Genomic DNA, 17424 nt, shown 5'->3' on the forward strand with positions numbered 1-17424 from the left:
ACAAAGTAAACAACCAAAACAGGAATGATTCATTGGAAGGAAAATTCTGTTGACTCAATGTAGAAGTAACCATTTCCAGTGTGTGTTTCACATGATTTATTAACAATTTTACTTCACTTCACCTACAAAACACAAATGTTACATTATTAGAAATTAAATGTATGTGTTCATTAAAGAGGTATTCACTAACAGGATGTTTTTAGCCGGACATTTTTTCATCTTGTTGAATCAACTGTTGAATCATTTTGTATGCAAGTCTGTTAGGGGTCAGTAGCTAGTACTTCTGGGTGACGAAAAAAAAAACTCTTCAGGAGTTATATAATATTTAGGAGAGATATTAATATTTTTTGCTTCGCTGTTCCCTTGTTCGTTTGCCATATACACACATTTGACCACACACACATCTTGTTAATTTATATTGTTACTGATTAGTCTTTTGTCCTCTGGTTTATACCCGTGTTTCATAGTGATTGGAAGTTCGGATCATTTTACAGACTCGGATCTTTAAATCTCATTCATCAAAATAAACAAATCTTTTTTCAACTCATTCGTTACATGTTAATAGCCAAATTCTACAACATGTCATGAAGTCATTTGTTTTGTTTTGTTTTTTAAACAAAACATATACAATTATAACAACAATACATCAAAATAAAACAATAAATATGGGTTTACAATTTACATTTTATACATAAATATTCAAAAATACAATTTGACAAGAATACAGATAAATACAACCAACTGTCAATATTCCAAATAACAGTGTATATAATTTCCCTTTCCAATCAACTCTTTAGCAAATACAGTTCTTTACATCTTTACATTTTCATCAAAGAATTGGAGATAATCCTTATATGAAAGAATATCAACCATAAAAACCTTATTATTTATTCTACTTTTATGAATATGACATTTTTCAAATAAAATCATCATTTTCAACAAAGAGCACCTTTTGGGATTACTTCACAAGGTCCTTAATTAGCAAGCAGCGCTTCAAGGCGTCTCCTATGATCAGATATACCTTTTGATTCAAAATATACTAAAACATCCTTTGAGGTCAAATCACAACCAATCATAACCAGTTTTCTATTGGAAGTGCAAGGATAAATCTCCCCAAACTTTTTTAAACGATAACATTCATTAAAAAGATCTTGAACTAAACAAATTGAGTTTTCATCAATATCCATAAATGGACAGAGTATAATTACTTATTTTTAAATGTAATTCCTTAAATTTATTAGGTATACAAAATCGAAACAGGAGCAACCAAGCTTTTTCCCCCACACAAAATCTGTGAAGCAAACATTCCAGAAAAAATTCCCTATGGGTTTTAGGGCTCTATTTTTTATAAAATAACAGTTTAATACATTTATTTGTACACTTTACTATTATTGTCTACTCCATTTAAGTAAAGTACAGGTTCAGTTCTATGGATATTACATGACAACATATGGCTTCTCATCAACATCAGTAGGACTGTGGGAATGGCTTTCATTACAGAATAATATTCTGTATATTTAGGAGGAAATGAGTATTTGTTCATGACATTTTAATAAGAAATCAAATGGGCTGATCGGTCTAAAATATCAGATAAGGAATGAATACCTTTATATATCCAACTAAATAAAGAGATTTCCTGTTAACTTAAATAAGCATTATTCCACATTATTACTTTATGTGGGGAAAACTGTGTACATAGCATAACTTCCAAGCTTTAAGAGCTTGTTGATAGAAATGTTGATAGTAATCACATAATAACATAAAAACACAATCTTCCAACCTTTTTGAAAATATCACATGGTATATAGAACCATTCTGACTCTGATTTAAGTAGACAGTTTCTGAGTAGAGTTGTGACGTTCGCGAACGAACCGATTCTTTTGAACGGCTCATAAACATGAACGATGGGAGCCGAGTCGCGGCTGGGGGGGAGCCGTTCTTTCTGTCGTTCTTTTTTCCTATGCGTGTTTCACCAAAGGGACTTTGGTTTCACACAGATGCACACAAATTATTCCCGGATGGTCTACTACTTAACTTAAGAATTCGAAGTGCGGATCAATGCACACTCTAACGGCTAATATTGGCCACAACACATTGCGCGGTGAACGAGGATCCGATTAGAACTACAAACACGCATAAAAAATGTTTAAAAAAAAACTACAAACATGGCGGATACGCGCTACCAACGGACAGGTAGAGAAAGGGGTTTTTGAGATAACTAATCAATGTGTAACCTAATAAATAATATTTAAATAATGTTATCCATGGTATATTTCATGTGCAGCAACATTATGAACTTTTATAATGACAGGTTTGGTCATTAATTTTTAAATGCATCATTATGTAAACACGAGCAAAGTTCTCGGCATAAAAGACTCTTCATTTCTCTCTAATACGGTAGGAAATCAAATTAAACGAAATGTAGATGATATTAACTGACAGGGCAGTTTAAACAGTGACAGGATTTAGGTAACTAAGCAACAGACGAAGTAGTATGTCCCAAAGCTTGCCTACTTTTCTGCTACATACTCAAAAGTATGTACTTTTTCTTCACAAAAAGAGTACATACTTTAAGGGCATAGTATAAGTATGCGAATTGGGACGCAGCAACACACTTTGTACTAAAGGTAAATCCAAAATAGTGATGCCACTGTCTAAGGCGCAGAGGGATGTTGTGCAGCCCTATGGAATATAGTCCACACATGACAAATGAGGTAATCAATATTTCAGAATAATTCAAACTCAGATATTGGTGTGTGATATCTGAGTTTTAATTATTTGACTACAAATCTCACCTCATAATTCCTCCCAGTGATTATTTCCAGGATAAACTGAGATGCCCCCAAACTGGCTTCCTAAAACTGACTAAATATTTAAAAAGAGCCAAAAGAGCCGTTCTTTTGAACGGCTCTTTGAAAGGAACGGATCGCCAAGATCCGGATCCCCTCAAAGAGCCATAAATCCCATCACTATTTCTGAGCCATTTTACTTCAAAAGCGTAATTTGAATTTTAAAAATCCAAAAGTTCAAATCCAAATTGGCCCTTGAAGAATTTCCTTTCTTAAATGATTGTTTAGTCCTCCAAACAAATTGTATAAACAAATCATGATTTTTATTTTTCAAGTCTTGAACAAAAAGAAATAATGTTAGATAAATGAACCTAGATACCTCTTCTACTTTGCTCAATAGGCCAATAATTGTTCTCTCTTTAAAGTCAATTATTGAAGATACTTTTGAGGGGTTTTTTTTAGTTTAGGGGAAAATTTTAACCCTTTCCTTTCTGTTAAATCCTTTGTAATACTTATTTCTTAATTATTTCACATTTTGTTACATTTAGCATTAATCCAGAAGTACCAGAAAATGCATTTACTAACTACTGAGCAGCGGGCAACTGTTCTTTATCTCCCAAAAAGAGAACAGTATCATCTGCAAGCTCAGATAATCAAAAATTTTTTTTTTACTAAAGATGCAATTCCTTGAACAGCTGGGGAGTTCAAAGTGTTAATGGAAAGAATCTCCACTACTAGAAGAAATAAAAAAGGGGATATAGGACCCCGATGCACTCCTCTACAAATAGGAAATGTTTTAGAAGTATTTGGATATAAATAAATGGAGCTATTAATACCTCTATGAAATATTTCAATAATAGAAATAACTGAAAACTGTCTAACTTTAAACTTGAAGAAATCCCACTTCTAAATATATGTTACTTCCCAAAATCTCTAGTGCTATTTCTCCAACCTGATTAACAAATCTCTTGTTACTAAACAGTTTAAGTTACAATATCCTCGTAGACTATTGTTTTTAATTTTACAACCAGAAAGTACCAAAACAACCATTTTATGGTCTGATCGTGACATTTTGGACACAATCGGGGTTGACCAACCATAGCTTCCTTAGCAATCCTTGATTGTGAAGACCGAGAGGAATTACTCCATGAGGTACATTTTCACTAATATTTAAGAACCTCCAAATATCCACAATAGATGGCAAGACAAAAAGGTAGTACATTTAAATTTTGAGGAGAATGACATGTGGTGGGAAACAATCTAAGAAATCACCTGGGGCATTATTAAAATCACCACCCATTATCAAGAGGGCACCTTGATATTTCCTCAACAACACTGATATAGAATGAGTGACCTCCATGAACATATTCTTGAAGAATTATAGCCATAAACATTGCCTAAAACAAACTGAGTAACTAAATCCCTTTTGTTGAACTAATCTATTCTAGAACATCATCTTTAAACTTAAAATGTAAAAGAATAGTGACACCTGGTGAGTGGTGAGAAGCATAACAACAAAAGATTTGATCTCCCCACTGAAAATGCCACCATATAACATTAGTTTCACATGAATGTTTCTCTTGTAATTTTAATGCTGTCTCATAAACCCCTAATGTTAAGAGAAACAATCTCAAAACAAATAAAAACAAAATCTTATTTGGACAATAATATATAACAATATTATATAAAGAACCCTGAGCCAGGGGAATTCACAAAGCAATCGGTATTGAACAATTCCTGGCTTAGAAGGGTCCATCACCTGGACGAATATTACGGATTGAAGACTGAGTGTACAGTTTCAGATTGACTGACAAACCAGTAGTCAATAAGCTATTTTCAATCAGTATTCATCTTGAAACTATGAAGGCATCTGCTCCACGTAAGTAAGCTCTCTTCCTCTCTTCTCTCAGCACTTTTACCCTTGGCCATAGAAGCCTCCTCTGTTGTCTTTGTGCAAACGTCAGGTCCTCTGTCAGACGAACACCTCTTTCCGTAAGTGCAGAATTATCCCATGCTCGGAGTGTGAACTGAATGATGACCGGCCTAGGATGACTATTCCCTGCTCCGCGACGTCCAACTTTGTGGATTGTGCTGACATAAAAACTAGGGATGCACCGAATGTTCGGCAACCAAAACTACTCGTGCAAAAATAGCAACAAAAAAAAAAGCGAATAGATTATACTGAACAATGACGTGACGCGATCAAATAAAGGCATGCACTAATTCAGCAAACATGTTGGCAGTGTGGAAGCATTTAAAACTGTCCAAAAAATATGCAAATAAAATAAATATAAAAAATATACAAGCACCACATCGAAGTTCCTAAAAAAACAGATGTCATCTGCCTCATCCAGGGTTAGAATTTTGAGGATCTCGAGCACTATGTTTCTGATTTCTTCTCCATCTGTTTTTTTAAGGTTGACGAGCTTTAAATTCTTTCTTATACTGCAGGCTAGATCTCAGCTTGATCATGTAACCCTTTGCTTAACCCTAGGGGTTAATTTAAATGCTGTCTTAAACAAGAAACCCTGGTTCCCAGCAGTTGAATGGTGAATGAGTGTGTTTGTTTTTAAATGTAAATTACTTGTTTTCTTGTACAAATATATCACTCAACTATCACTATAAAACTAAGTTATATGAAACAGTTTTCATTTATATTATGTGCGTGTGTGTGTGTGTGTGTGTGTGTGTGTGTGTGTGTGTGTGTGTGTGTGTGTGTGTGTGTGTGTGTGTACCTGGTATTCATCACGTTGTGGGGACCAAATGTCCCCACAAGGATAGGAATACCAGTAGATTTTGACCTTGTGGGGACATTTCTCAGGTCCCCATGAGGAAACAGGCTTATAAATCATGCACAATGAGTTTTTTTGATGAAGTAAAAGTATGCACAATCTCCTGTGAGGGCTAGGTTTAGGTGTAGGGTAGGTGTAGGGCGATAGAAAGTACGGTTTGTACAGTATAAAAACCATTACGCCTATGGAATGTCCCCATAAAACATGTAAACCCAACATGTGTGTGTGTGTGTGTGTGTGTGTGTGTGTGTGTGTATGTATATATATATATTTGTAACTTTGTTGAATAAGTTAACTAATCAAAATGAAATACCAGGTTATGAGTTTGAAAAAGTGAATGAATAACAAAGGTTTATTTTTACACTAATAGAAATACTTGCTTACTAAAAAAACAAAAAAAAAAACAATGAAGAATGAAACGAATAAACAATGTAAATGTATGAAGAATAGAAAATTCCACAGATAAAGATAAACTCTTTTACCCAAGCGGCATACCCCTATATGGTTTTCAGTAAATAAAAGATTTATATCACCTTCTGAGTCCTAACTTTTAAACCTCAATTTAACACAAGATGAGACTTCACAACTTTGCTAAAGTTGAACACTTAAGAAACAAAAAAATAAATAAATAAATACCAAGAGCACAACACAAATTCAGATTTATACTTTACACACTTGTCTGAAAGAAAAACCCGGAATTCACAATTTATAATGACTCTTTCAGTTCTGTATGAAAATTTAATATGAATCAGTAACTCATAATTCAACACAAATGTAGGCGTACTTTAACGTTGGTGCACATTTACAGCTGACTAGTTCAAAATCGCTCACAGTCAGAGAGTATCGAAAATGAATTCACTTAAGTCCATCCGACGACAAAGAGGCAATGTTGAAATCACTCACGGAACAAACTCACAGCTTTCAGTGTCGATCAAAGTCCAACGATGAACTTTATCAGTGCTGTCACTTTTGGCGATGGCGATGTCTCGGTCAGCACACAGGGGGTGACTCAAAACGATCGTGAATTAAACAACAGGGCTCGAACACATCACATGTGGCCTTTTCCTCACCATGTGCGAATGCTCCTCCCCCTCCTTTCTCGCAGGTGCGAATGCTCCTCCCCCTTCTTTCTCGCAGGTGTGAATGCTCCTCCCCCTTCTTCCTCCTGTAACTCACGGTATAATGCAACCTTAAAGGGATAGTTCACCCAAAAATTAAAATTGGATGTTTGTCTGCTTACCCCCAGGGCATCCAATATGTAGGTGACTTTGTTTCTTCAGTAGAACACAACTGAAGATTTTTAACTCAAACCGTTGCAGTCTGTCAGTCATATAATGGCAGTATGGGCATCAAATTTTTGAGAGTAAAAAAAACATACACAGAAAAAACGAAATTAAACTCTGCAGTCGGTACATTGAGGTGTTAAGACACAAAACGTGACGTGTCAACATGATCCGCCATAGTAAGTGCACGTGCGGAAGCGATCTGTCGTGTGTATACATCATTCATTGTTCACACAATGCATAGCGGCTACTCTAAATGGTAATTACTTGTGCTTATCCTGATTCTGGCAACCAATTAAAAACAAAATGTTTACGTTTCCTTGTGCGAACTCATCCGGGAGTGTTGACTTTTCACTGACTACGTTGACGCATCACACGCCAGCTGTTGTGAACGCGCTCAGCACAGCTGAACATTCCAGTGGATCAGAGGTAAATAATGATTTAAATACTGTACAGTTTCTTGCACAGACCGATCGTTTTGTGTCTTAACACCTCAATGTATTGTCACGAGCCGCAGGGTTTAATTTCCCCATTCACTGCCATTATGACAGACAGACTGCAACAGTTAAAAATCTTTGTTTGTGTTCTACTAAAGAAACCAAGTCACCTACATCTTAGATGCCCTGGGGGTAAGCAGATAAACATCCAATTTTCATTTTTGGGTGAACTGTCCCTTTAAAGAAGCTCAACAGTCATTGGCCCACAATAATACACTTGCATTAAATATTATGTCAGTGGATATGAAACAAAAATCTGAACAAATCAAATAATGCTGATGCATGTATTAGAAATAAACTAATAACTAAATAAACTAAATTAAAAAATAAAACACATACATTTTAATATTCTGCATTATTAAAACCCAAGCAAGTTTTAGGGGTCCCTACAATTGATTGAAAACATCTCTGAACAGATGGGCAAAATAAGCATTTACAAATAAAAAACAGTTGTTTGATTGTGTTCTCTTTGTCCACTTTCAGGATTTGTGTTAAGATCTTTTGGGTCATATTCATGCAGAAATATAATAGATTTTGAGTTACAGATTTTCAGTGGAGATTATTAAACCACACATTTGGATACATCCATGCCAATTACTCATCCAGATCCATAAAATGGATGTTTACATCTGTGAAAGTATACTTGCACACACTTTTAGGCCAATCCACAGCCTACATTAAATATTTATACCCAGAGAAGGGTTTGTGTATATATACATTTATTATCATTTGAATGTTATTGTTTTTGCATACTGTAGGCATAGCAACCACACCCTTTTAACTATTAGTATCTTTTGGTTGTACCAGATATCCTAAGAGTTGTATTTGTTACCCAGATGTATTAGCTGTTGACTCATAACAGACTCGCATACAAAGTGATTGAATGATTCATATTTTTCTAAATGCTGAAGCAGCACATAACAACAATACAGCTAAATAAGGGAATTATGTAACATGACACAACAGCATATATTAGATTTTTAAAATGCTTTTAATCAGTTTTTCACATGGCTGGCACAAAACATCCTCTAAGTGCAATCTCTTCTGAGAACATTGCAAACAAGATTACTTTTCTTTAATAACAACAGACATGTCAACTCTAATGTAACATTTGTGTTTTGTGGGTGAAGTGAAGCAAAATTGTTAATTCAGTTTGCAAATCAATCATGTGAAACAAAATGGAAAATTTTACTGCTACAATTTGTCAACAGGATTTTCCTTCCATTGAAACTTTCCTTTTATTTAATTTGTTTAAAAGTGCTGTTTGACAGCAATGTTGGCAAATCCATGCACCTGAGTGAGTTGAGGACAATCAAACGATGCCAGAAGTTGCTGTGGGCCGTGACACTTGGGAATAAACCTCTCCGTCAGGCACACTTTAGCATGCCCTGCAATGTCACTGTGAAAGAAAGAAAGTGAAAATTAATGTGAGAACAGAATGTAAGTGGAAATTGATACAAATATTCTAGTTTCTTACCCATAGTTGACAACTCTGGGATGCTGCAGTCCAAGTCCCGTAAAGCGGAATACAGTGTTTTTCAGGACACAAGGCAGTGGATTCTGGAAAGTGACATTAAATGGCACTTCTTGACCCAAGATGGCATCACATGCAGGCTGAAAAGAATCGCATACAAGAGACAGTTCAGCACTAAACGATTTGAACCAACCCAAAGATTAAGCAGTTAAACTGTTACTGTAAACTCACAGCGATAGCAAGGTCTGGTGTGCGCAGTCTAAAGCTGTACTGGGTGGCCACAACCTGCTTAGTCTGAGTCACGTGTCCAAAGAGGTTGAGCATCAATGAAGAGTGATCCACCAGGTGCTCTTTATATTCATCATAAGTCAGGGTCCAGTCCAGAGGTCTGCCTATAACAGGGAAAAGTGGCAAATACTGAATTCTCATGCTTTCATTGCTAGTCCATTAATCCATGAGTTGCATTATACCAAATGTGTGATCTCATCTACTGCAACTCTTACAAAACTTTATCATTTCTTACATTCAGAGGGCTTGAGCTCAATGCATGTCTGTTCTCTCTTGAGGAAGGTCTTCCTGACTCCGGTGTAGTACGTGGCTGCAGCCTGGCTGTAGAGGGTGACGGTACGAGGTGAGCTGCATTTGTTTTTTAGATTGATGCACAGCACGGCATCCTTGCCCACACATGGTCCGTCTCCTTTTAGGCCAATTTCACAGACAACATCTTCAGCACAGGGCAGTGGATATACGCATCTTCTGGAGCCATGACGAAGGGCTGTTTCCAAAGCTGTGCACCTCTCAGAGGAACCTGATCAACGAAAATGTAGAGGGAAGAAAAAAACAATCTTTATCATCAATATAATCAGGGCTCAAATTCAAATAAAATGTAAAAAAAAAATAGAAAATGAAATTAATAATGTTGTGTAAAACGTATCATTTAAATGTAATATTAAAATTCTCAAACTCAATATTGCACGTTATTTGACATTTTTAAAAAGATGACAGAGCAACACTGCTGTGTTTCGTATCTGAATGAATATGTTTTTAAATGAATGTAGTGAGCCAATAATTAATGATCAATTCATAAAGGCATTCACTTGCTTTGTTTCTAACTGAATCAGCCATTTGGAATGAATGGTTGAATCATGTATTAAAACAGGGACTTGCTGCCACCTACTGGCAGTTTTAGTGTCATATTTATACATCCACGAGAGCCTTTTGTTTAATAGAAATGTATTCCAAATTTAGACAAATCAGTGTGTAAAGGTAGTTACAAGACCCTTGCCCCACCACCCTCCCTTAATTTCTTTTTTTTTTTTTTTTTTTTTTTACAGTTCGACCACTGAGTATAATCCATGGTTCAAAAGTATAAAGGCTGAATCAGATGTTTAAAGATTAATGGCAGTGGTTTTTACCACATGGGTGTTTGTAGAAGTTTGTGATGTCTATGCGTTGATCTGAGCCGACAGCCTTGGTGCTGATGCAGTGACCTCCTACATCCTTCTCAACGTGAACAACACCAAATGTTCCATCACATTTCCTCTGCCAGTAAACTCTATCATTGTTCACCTAGAACACAAACAGACAAACAGGAATCATTAGTCATTATATAATATAATAATCTGTCATAATCTCTTTATGACAGAATGCTAACTACATAAAACAACATACTTCGGCAAAAAGGAAGGGCACATCATGCTTCAGGAAGACCTGGCCACTGCGGATTGCAGCAACAGAGGTGGGGCCGCAGCGGGAGAAGCCCTGGCTGGTCAGTTGAGGAGTAGCATCAATCACCTGCCAACCTCCGAAACCAGAGGGCAGGTCTGAACGAGTCATCCAGGCCTCATTCCACACATGGTAGTTCCTACATGGAAAGAGACAAAGAAAGTAGAAACACTTCAGTGACATTCAGAGGAATGCTACTTTATGACATCACTAATGGTAATGACACTTACCAGATTGAATCACGGTTCATTTGGTCAATCAGCTGAAATTTCTCATCTAAGTAGACGTCAGTTGTCAAACTAACATCAGTGTCATGAGCGGAGCAGAAGTTTGAGACTGGACGAGAAGGAATGCCCAAACACCTCAACACTACAACAAGGAAAAGAAGTGCATTACATCTACAGTCACTTTCTCAAAACCTTTTCTCCTTTTCCATTCTGCAGGAAATCTCACATGTGTTGGTGACTCCAGCGAAAGCCAAGCTCTGTCCATATTTGACAGGTATTCCTCCACATTTGTAGTATTGCTTCAGGATGGCACTGCTGCTGCACCAGGATGTAGGAGCAACTCCATCTCCATAGCAGTTTGACCAATTACCCACCAGAACACCACAGTCTTTTTTGGCAATAACCTGATAAGGAGAGATGATTATAACTTTTTTTTTATTTTGAATGCAGCAAACTTCATGCAAAAGTAGCACACTTAGAAGAGAACAAATTAGACAGTTTTTTCAACATGAAATCAGGGTGTTGATAAGAAGAAAATGAAGACTTACCATGTCAGACACCACTCTGGAAATGTTAATGGGGTTTCCCCATCCTGAGCAAGGGGTGCAGCTCTTCTCCAACACATACATGCATGCAGGCAAGACTCCCTCCTCAAACTAGGAATCAGACAAGGGAGTGAGGAAATTGGAAATTGAAAAATTTGTCATGCTGTCTTGTGCATAAAATGTTAGACAGAAGAGCTTGTTCTCAGATCTCTGATGGGGTTAGAAATGGAATGTGAAAAACATTTCTAGCAGCAACCCAAATAGATCCCAATACTTTTAATGCACACCCTTATGCCCCTTTGTGGGGTTACTTACACATTAGAAAATGAAAAGTTTTGTTGCTTCTGTTGGTTTCTTGTGACATTATTACCACTGAAGTCAGTGAATTCACAGCATCACTCTGACTGTTAACTCATGTGTAGGCATTTGTGTAATATGTGAATTTCATGAATTTTGTGTAATTTCGCTCTTACTAGACCAAAGTTCCATGATCTGCAGGCAATCTGCTGCTTAGTTCCATAGTAGATTTTGCCCATGTTATTCAGCACATACTCAGCTCTCTCTGCCTCATCATTCAGGTACACACAGTCATCTGAAAAAGAGAACATTAAACATATATTTTTTAAACTTTAAACATATATTCAGTTTCAGGTTTATTTTAAAGTGTAATAAAACACGTACCTTTACACCAGGGGTTGAACAGCATGTAAATGTCATTTTCAGGAACACATGGTAAAGCGAATCTGCCTGCTGCACACTGTGTCACTACACTGAGCTGGTATCGTCCAACACAAGCAGTCGGTACAGAATTCACACACAGTTTGACACGGTTTTGTACTATTTCCACAATCTTTGCCCCCCAGCAGTCTCTCTTGAATTCGTCCACGATTGGAATGGTCACATAAGTGCCGTCCCGGATGGATGCAATGTGACCTGTAAACATAGAGAAGTAAAAGAGGTTTCAGTGATGGTAGAAATGCTGGTTCAGCTCCTCACTTGTTCTTCCTGTACATGACCTTCTGTTGGTAGATTTCCACATGCTGTCAATCATAACTAACCTAGTTTGAGCTCCAGGTGAAGCTTATCACAACTGCGATTGAAAGGACGGCACAGATCAACCCACATATTGAAACACTGTCCTCTGCGGACAATGAGACGATCCTCATGGAAGAAATGTGTGTGATGCTCCAGACGATTCGGTCCAGTCCTGCATTTGAGAAGATCGACAGTACGCACCTGGAGGAGAGAATCTAAAAAAATGGAAAAAGCAGAAAACAGCTACCTTATTATCAAACAAATCATTCATGCGTTATGATGAGTAAGAAAAACATGTTTTCTGTCAGCAGGACAAATATAAAGAAAACACAACAACTCTTACTCTCAACTCCACAGACTTGCGTGCTTGTGCAATCATCCACATATTTCTTGACGACGACTTCCTTCTTGTCATAATCGCACCAAGGAGTACCAAAGTCACAAGGATTAGCATATGGAGTAGCACATGGAGTACCGTATGGAGTAGCGTATGGAGTAGCACATGGAGTACCGTATGCAGTAGCATATGGAGTACCGTATGGAGTAGCGTATGGAGTAGCATATGGAGTAGCATATGGAGTAGCGCAGGGGTTAATGCATGGGTTCACGCAAGGGTTTGCGTATGGGTGCATGTAAACATTTGCCCATGGGTTTACACAAGGGTTTGCACATGGGTTAGTGTAAACCGGTGCATTGCATGCTCCTTTCCAGCTGTCCTGCAGTGTAATACCTGGTAAACGGCCGAGGGTGCAGGCGTTTTTGTACGGGTTGTTGACAAAAGGCATCCTGTGCAAAAACAAAGTTTGTAAAGAACGATTAAAAAGATATATCATTCAAGTTCAGGTGGATCATTAATAATTTAGATTTCCCCTGAATATTTCAGTCTTTAAATTTATTCCAAATTAGATTTGTAGAACTTTCTTCTCAATCTGTGTCTTATTAAAAGTCCATAAAATTAACAAACATGTGCAAAATAAAAGTTGATTACTTACATGTTTGTAGTCTTTGTCCTTGTTTGTAACAAGTAACTGAAGTAAGAAGTTGATTTACAAAAGCAAGTGACCAGTAAGTTTTGCTTTAACCAGCTTATCTTTCCACTGCAGCCCTGGATATATATACTTCATGTTCAGCTCCACCCAATCCACGTCTACTGTGAGTAAGAAGTGAAAAATTTGGGTGAGTGACATATGTTAATTTGAATGATCTGTTTCAGGGAATTAAGTGAAAGTTTAATTAGTTTAATTGTCATGGATTGATATGATGTAATTAAGAAATTGCAGAGTAAAAAGAAAAATGCTCATTTATAATGATGACTAAAGTGCTAAAGTAGTTTTTGGCCAGTGGGGTGATTCCCAGATACTGCATTTGTTTGACATATATTGTTGAAAATAAAATCTTTTAAATATATATTGATTTATCCTGAATTTAACTGCTAATATGTTTTGTAGAAATTCAATTAAATTCTACCTCAAGATCACGTTAGGACTTGATTTACTGATCTGTATTCAATGATTACAGAACCAGAAAGATAAATTAATTATTCTTATAATAATACATTATTATTCTTATTGCTTTATTTTTAACTCTATACATTTTAGGTAAAAACAGATGATGTTGCAAACAGATCTGCATCTGGTTTGCATAGTAAGTATTAATGCACGGGGCGTGTACTAGTCCTATTAGTGTAATTAGTAATTGTGTAATTAATGTAAAGTTTCACATCTTGCTCTGTAAGCATTTTGTTTTTAAATATGCAATTTTGAAGTTGCCTCAAGTAAAATGTTTATTCATTGTTGAAGTATAACAGGTTCTGCTGCCTATCTGACTTCAGAAGGACGTGTTGGGACCAAAAACAAGGTGTCTAGGTAAAAGTTAATAGTTCTTAATTGTTTGAGTTAAGTGTTACTATGAAAGGTTACAAAAGTAAAAGGGAATGCAAATAATTACAGGTTCCTATGTAATAAAAAATAATGATGTTGGCATGGCACTTTCATCATTCAAATCTGTAATGTAATTCCACCACAATGAGGGTGTATGTTTTCTTTTCTTTTTCTTTCAATGTATTACATTCTAAAATGATATAATCAGTATAACAATTTAGGTCAAATTTAAAGTGAAAAAAGTAGTCACGCATTGTCTTTTTTTTTTCCTGACAATGGCACTGGAGCTGACAAGAATAAAACCAGATAATCATGTTCTCCAGCATGATTTGTGATGTTCAGAAGAAGAGTATCTGACTGTTTAAAACCTTTTGTATAAATCTAAAAATATGTATTTTCTTAATGATCACTAATATAACTCATGGAAAGATGGCAAAATTGAAATGTATTAAACATGTACTTAGTAAAAACAAAAAAGCCAATATTTTCTGTAAAATAAGTAAATTAGCCAATTTAGTTTAAATGAAGGATTGCAGAAATGAGTACACCCTAGATTTAATTCAGCAAACGTATAATATTCTAGTGTAAAAAGTTGTCACCAGTTGCAACTTTAAAAACTTAAGTTTAGCAGGTGCCTTAACATTTTAAGTTAAATCAACTTAAAATACAATTTCAACTCACAAGTTAAATCAACTTAAGAAGTACAAGTCATTTCAACTAATTTTATTATTGTGAGTTGAAATGACTTGTAGGTTTAAGTTAATTTAACTTTAAATGTCAAGGCAGTTGCTGAACTTAAGTGTTTAAGTTGAAACTGGTGAAATCTTTTTACAGTGTACTAAGTTTGTCCTCCAGAACTTTGCTCTGACCCTTCTTGGCACTGAGAGTACACATTCATGACAAACTGTCAGTTCTGTCTTGTTTCACACCTGGAGGACAACCTCCTTAAATGCCCTGGTCTTTGATGAGGAGTGTTGCTCAGCTCATCTGCCCCACGGGTACTCAAGAATGTTAAAAGGTGTCATAGAATGCATTGATACAATATTTTAAATTGTTCTCTGATATCTACATAGAAGGTATATTGCATAAGAAAGGGCAAAAATTCTCCAGAAATAGTTTACAAGTCTATTTACAACCCTAGGATTTGTCCCTAGAGTGAAATGGTCTGTTATTACACTGTAAAAAATTTGCTGTAGTTCTGCAGCTGGTTGCCAGTAACTTACTGTAGATTTTTAACACTAGATTTACTAAACCTGCGCAAATTTGCGTAAAATCCCTGGACCTAACACCTACAAGCACCCTGCTGAGATTTCCACAGGCCTTTTGTCCTCCTGCTTTTGTTGTGCAAATACACCCATTACCTGTGAGGCCTGGCACATTTGCATTTTTTTACTCAGAGTAACTCAGATCCAAGGCAGGCCAAACCTCTGTGTGTAACAAACCTTTAGAATTGCCTGACGTATTTATACAAAAGACACACATTCACAATATATGGATACACAAGTCTGTTTTATTTTTATACATATGTACATACTTTTTTTTTATACATACATATTTATTTTATATAAGTGTTTCAAACTTTGCAGAGTTTGCAGACCCAGTGTCCATTGTCCCTGCATTTGGCACAGGTGAATTTTTTACATGTTGCACAGGAATACCTGCTGCGATTCCTGTTGCAGCTCTCTTGCACCTGGCACTGTGTTGTCTGTACAGTCCCTGGCACAGCAGCTTCAGCAGCCTGCCTCTGTGCCAATATTTCCTTCTGTTGCATGAATCGGCAACGAAGTTCCTTTGCTAGAAGACTCAGAAACAATCTTCTTTTGCCTGTCCACCCAGTACATGCCTTGTACAAAATGTAGGCATTCACTGCCGCTAGGTCCAGCATATTGTAAAAAACTGCTACTGGCCACCTGCGTGTTGCTGCTCTTACCGAATACATCCGTGCCATTTGGTCCAACACGTCTACACCACACTGTAAAAGTAGAGAGAGAGAGAGAGAGTCATGAGTATATGTGCTTTTTTCTATAGGTCTGTATAGTACACATCAGAAAACATTGTAGTACTGGTGTAAAATTATACACAAATTCACATACCTTCATGTGGTTATAGTCTGTTATCGTGTTGGGTTTCCTCTTTCTGCCATCACCGATCGTCACGTTTTGGTGCATGGAACTTAGAACACACACAGTCTTCTTTTTTTTAGGGGCATAAATTGTCAAGGAGACACTGCCACTTCTAAGCACTGAAGTGGAGAATACCTCTCGCTGTGCAGTGTCTTTTGCTAGTTGAGGAAGTTCACGTCGGACTTTATTCATCGTGCCCAGTAGCGTTGTTTGACGCTGCAGCAGTCTGTGCGCCAGTGACAGTGAAGTAAAGAAATTGTCCGTTGTGACATTTCTCCCTTTATCCAAAAATGGCTCCATCAGATTCATGACCACATTCTCTGCCAGCCTCTCTCCCTTCTGACGACTGGGGTCCTTTCCCAAGTAAGGAGATGCCTTGCAAACATATTTGGTCTCCAAATCCGTGGCCATCCAGAACTTGATCCCAAATTTCTTGATCCCAAATTTGTCTGGCTTGGTTGCAATATACTGTGTGAATGGACAACGTACCTTGGTAGGGAACAGCTGTTCATCTATGGTCATGTGTTCTCCTGGAGTGAAACTCTCAGCACAGTTCTTGTTGAAGCGTGTCCAGATGTCGGAGATCGCAGCAAATTTGTCTGTCTTCACCCGTTCTGCCCGCGTGTCCTTGTCATCAAATCGAAGGTGTTGCATAATTGAAATGAATCTATCTCGGGGCATTGTCTCTTTGATTACAGGCACCAGAAAGCTTTCTGACCAGCAATCCACAATGGCACCAACGGGACACATGATTGCTCTTACAAACAGAATTGAAATGAATGCCATCAGTTCATGAATTGCCAAATTCCAGTCTGGCTCTGTTCTGCGGGCTTGGTGGACCGTGCACTCCCTGATGGTCTGCAGCATTCCCACGTCTAACAGACAAAGGAAGCTTTGGAGCACGCTTGTAATTTTACGCTGTCGGAAGATAAACAAATAGAGAATGGTAAATTTACATGAACCTCACTCTAAATGGGTTTATATAAATATCATATGTACTATGGTAATGACAAACCTTAGCAGACTCTGTGGGTCCAGCTTGCGCAGTGAAGCA

At 37.0% G+C, this 17424-nt stretch overlaps 1 protein-coding gene across 1 annotated transcript; it reads right to left on the reverse strand.

Annotated features, from left to right (window-relative positions):
- Window positions 1-8378: 8378 nt before the first annotated feature.
- LOC141291390 (protein-glutamine gamma-glutamyltransferase K-like) lies at window positions 8379-13438 on the reverse strand. The gene is made up of 14 exons (XM_073823560.1): window positions 13360-13438; window positions 12711-13153; window positions 12391-12582; window positions 12014-12265; window positions 11806-11924; window positions 11336-11443; window positions 11014-11191; window positions 10791-10929; window positions 10507-10699; window positions 10251-10404; window positions 9359-9643; window positions 9067-9227; window positions 8839-8975; window positions 8379-8760 (listed from the first exon to the last, which is right to left on the reverse strand). Coding segments are annotated over exons 1-14 (2511 nt in total). The 5' UTR covers window positions 13362-13438; the 3' UTR covers window positions 8379-8612.
- Between the last annotated feature and the right edge of the window lie 3986 nt (window positions 13439-17424).

Source organism: Garra rufa, chromosome 18 (genome assembly GCF_049309525.1).
Source record: "Garra rufa chromosome 18, GarRuf1.0, whole genome shotgun sequence".
Classification (NCBI taxonomy): Eukaryota; Metazoa; Chordata; class Actinopteri; order Cypriniformes; family Cyprinidae; genus Garra; species Garra rufa.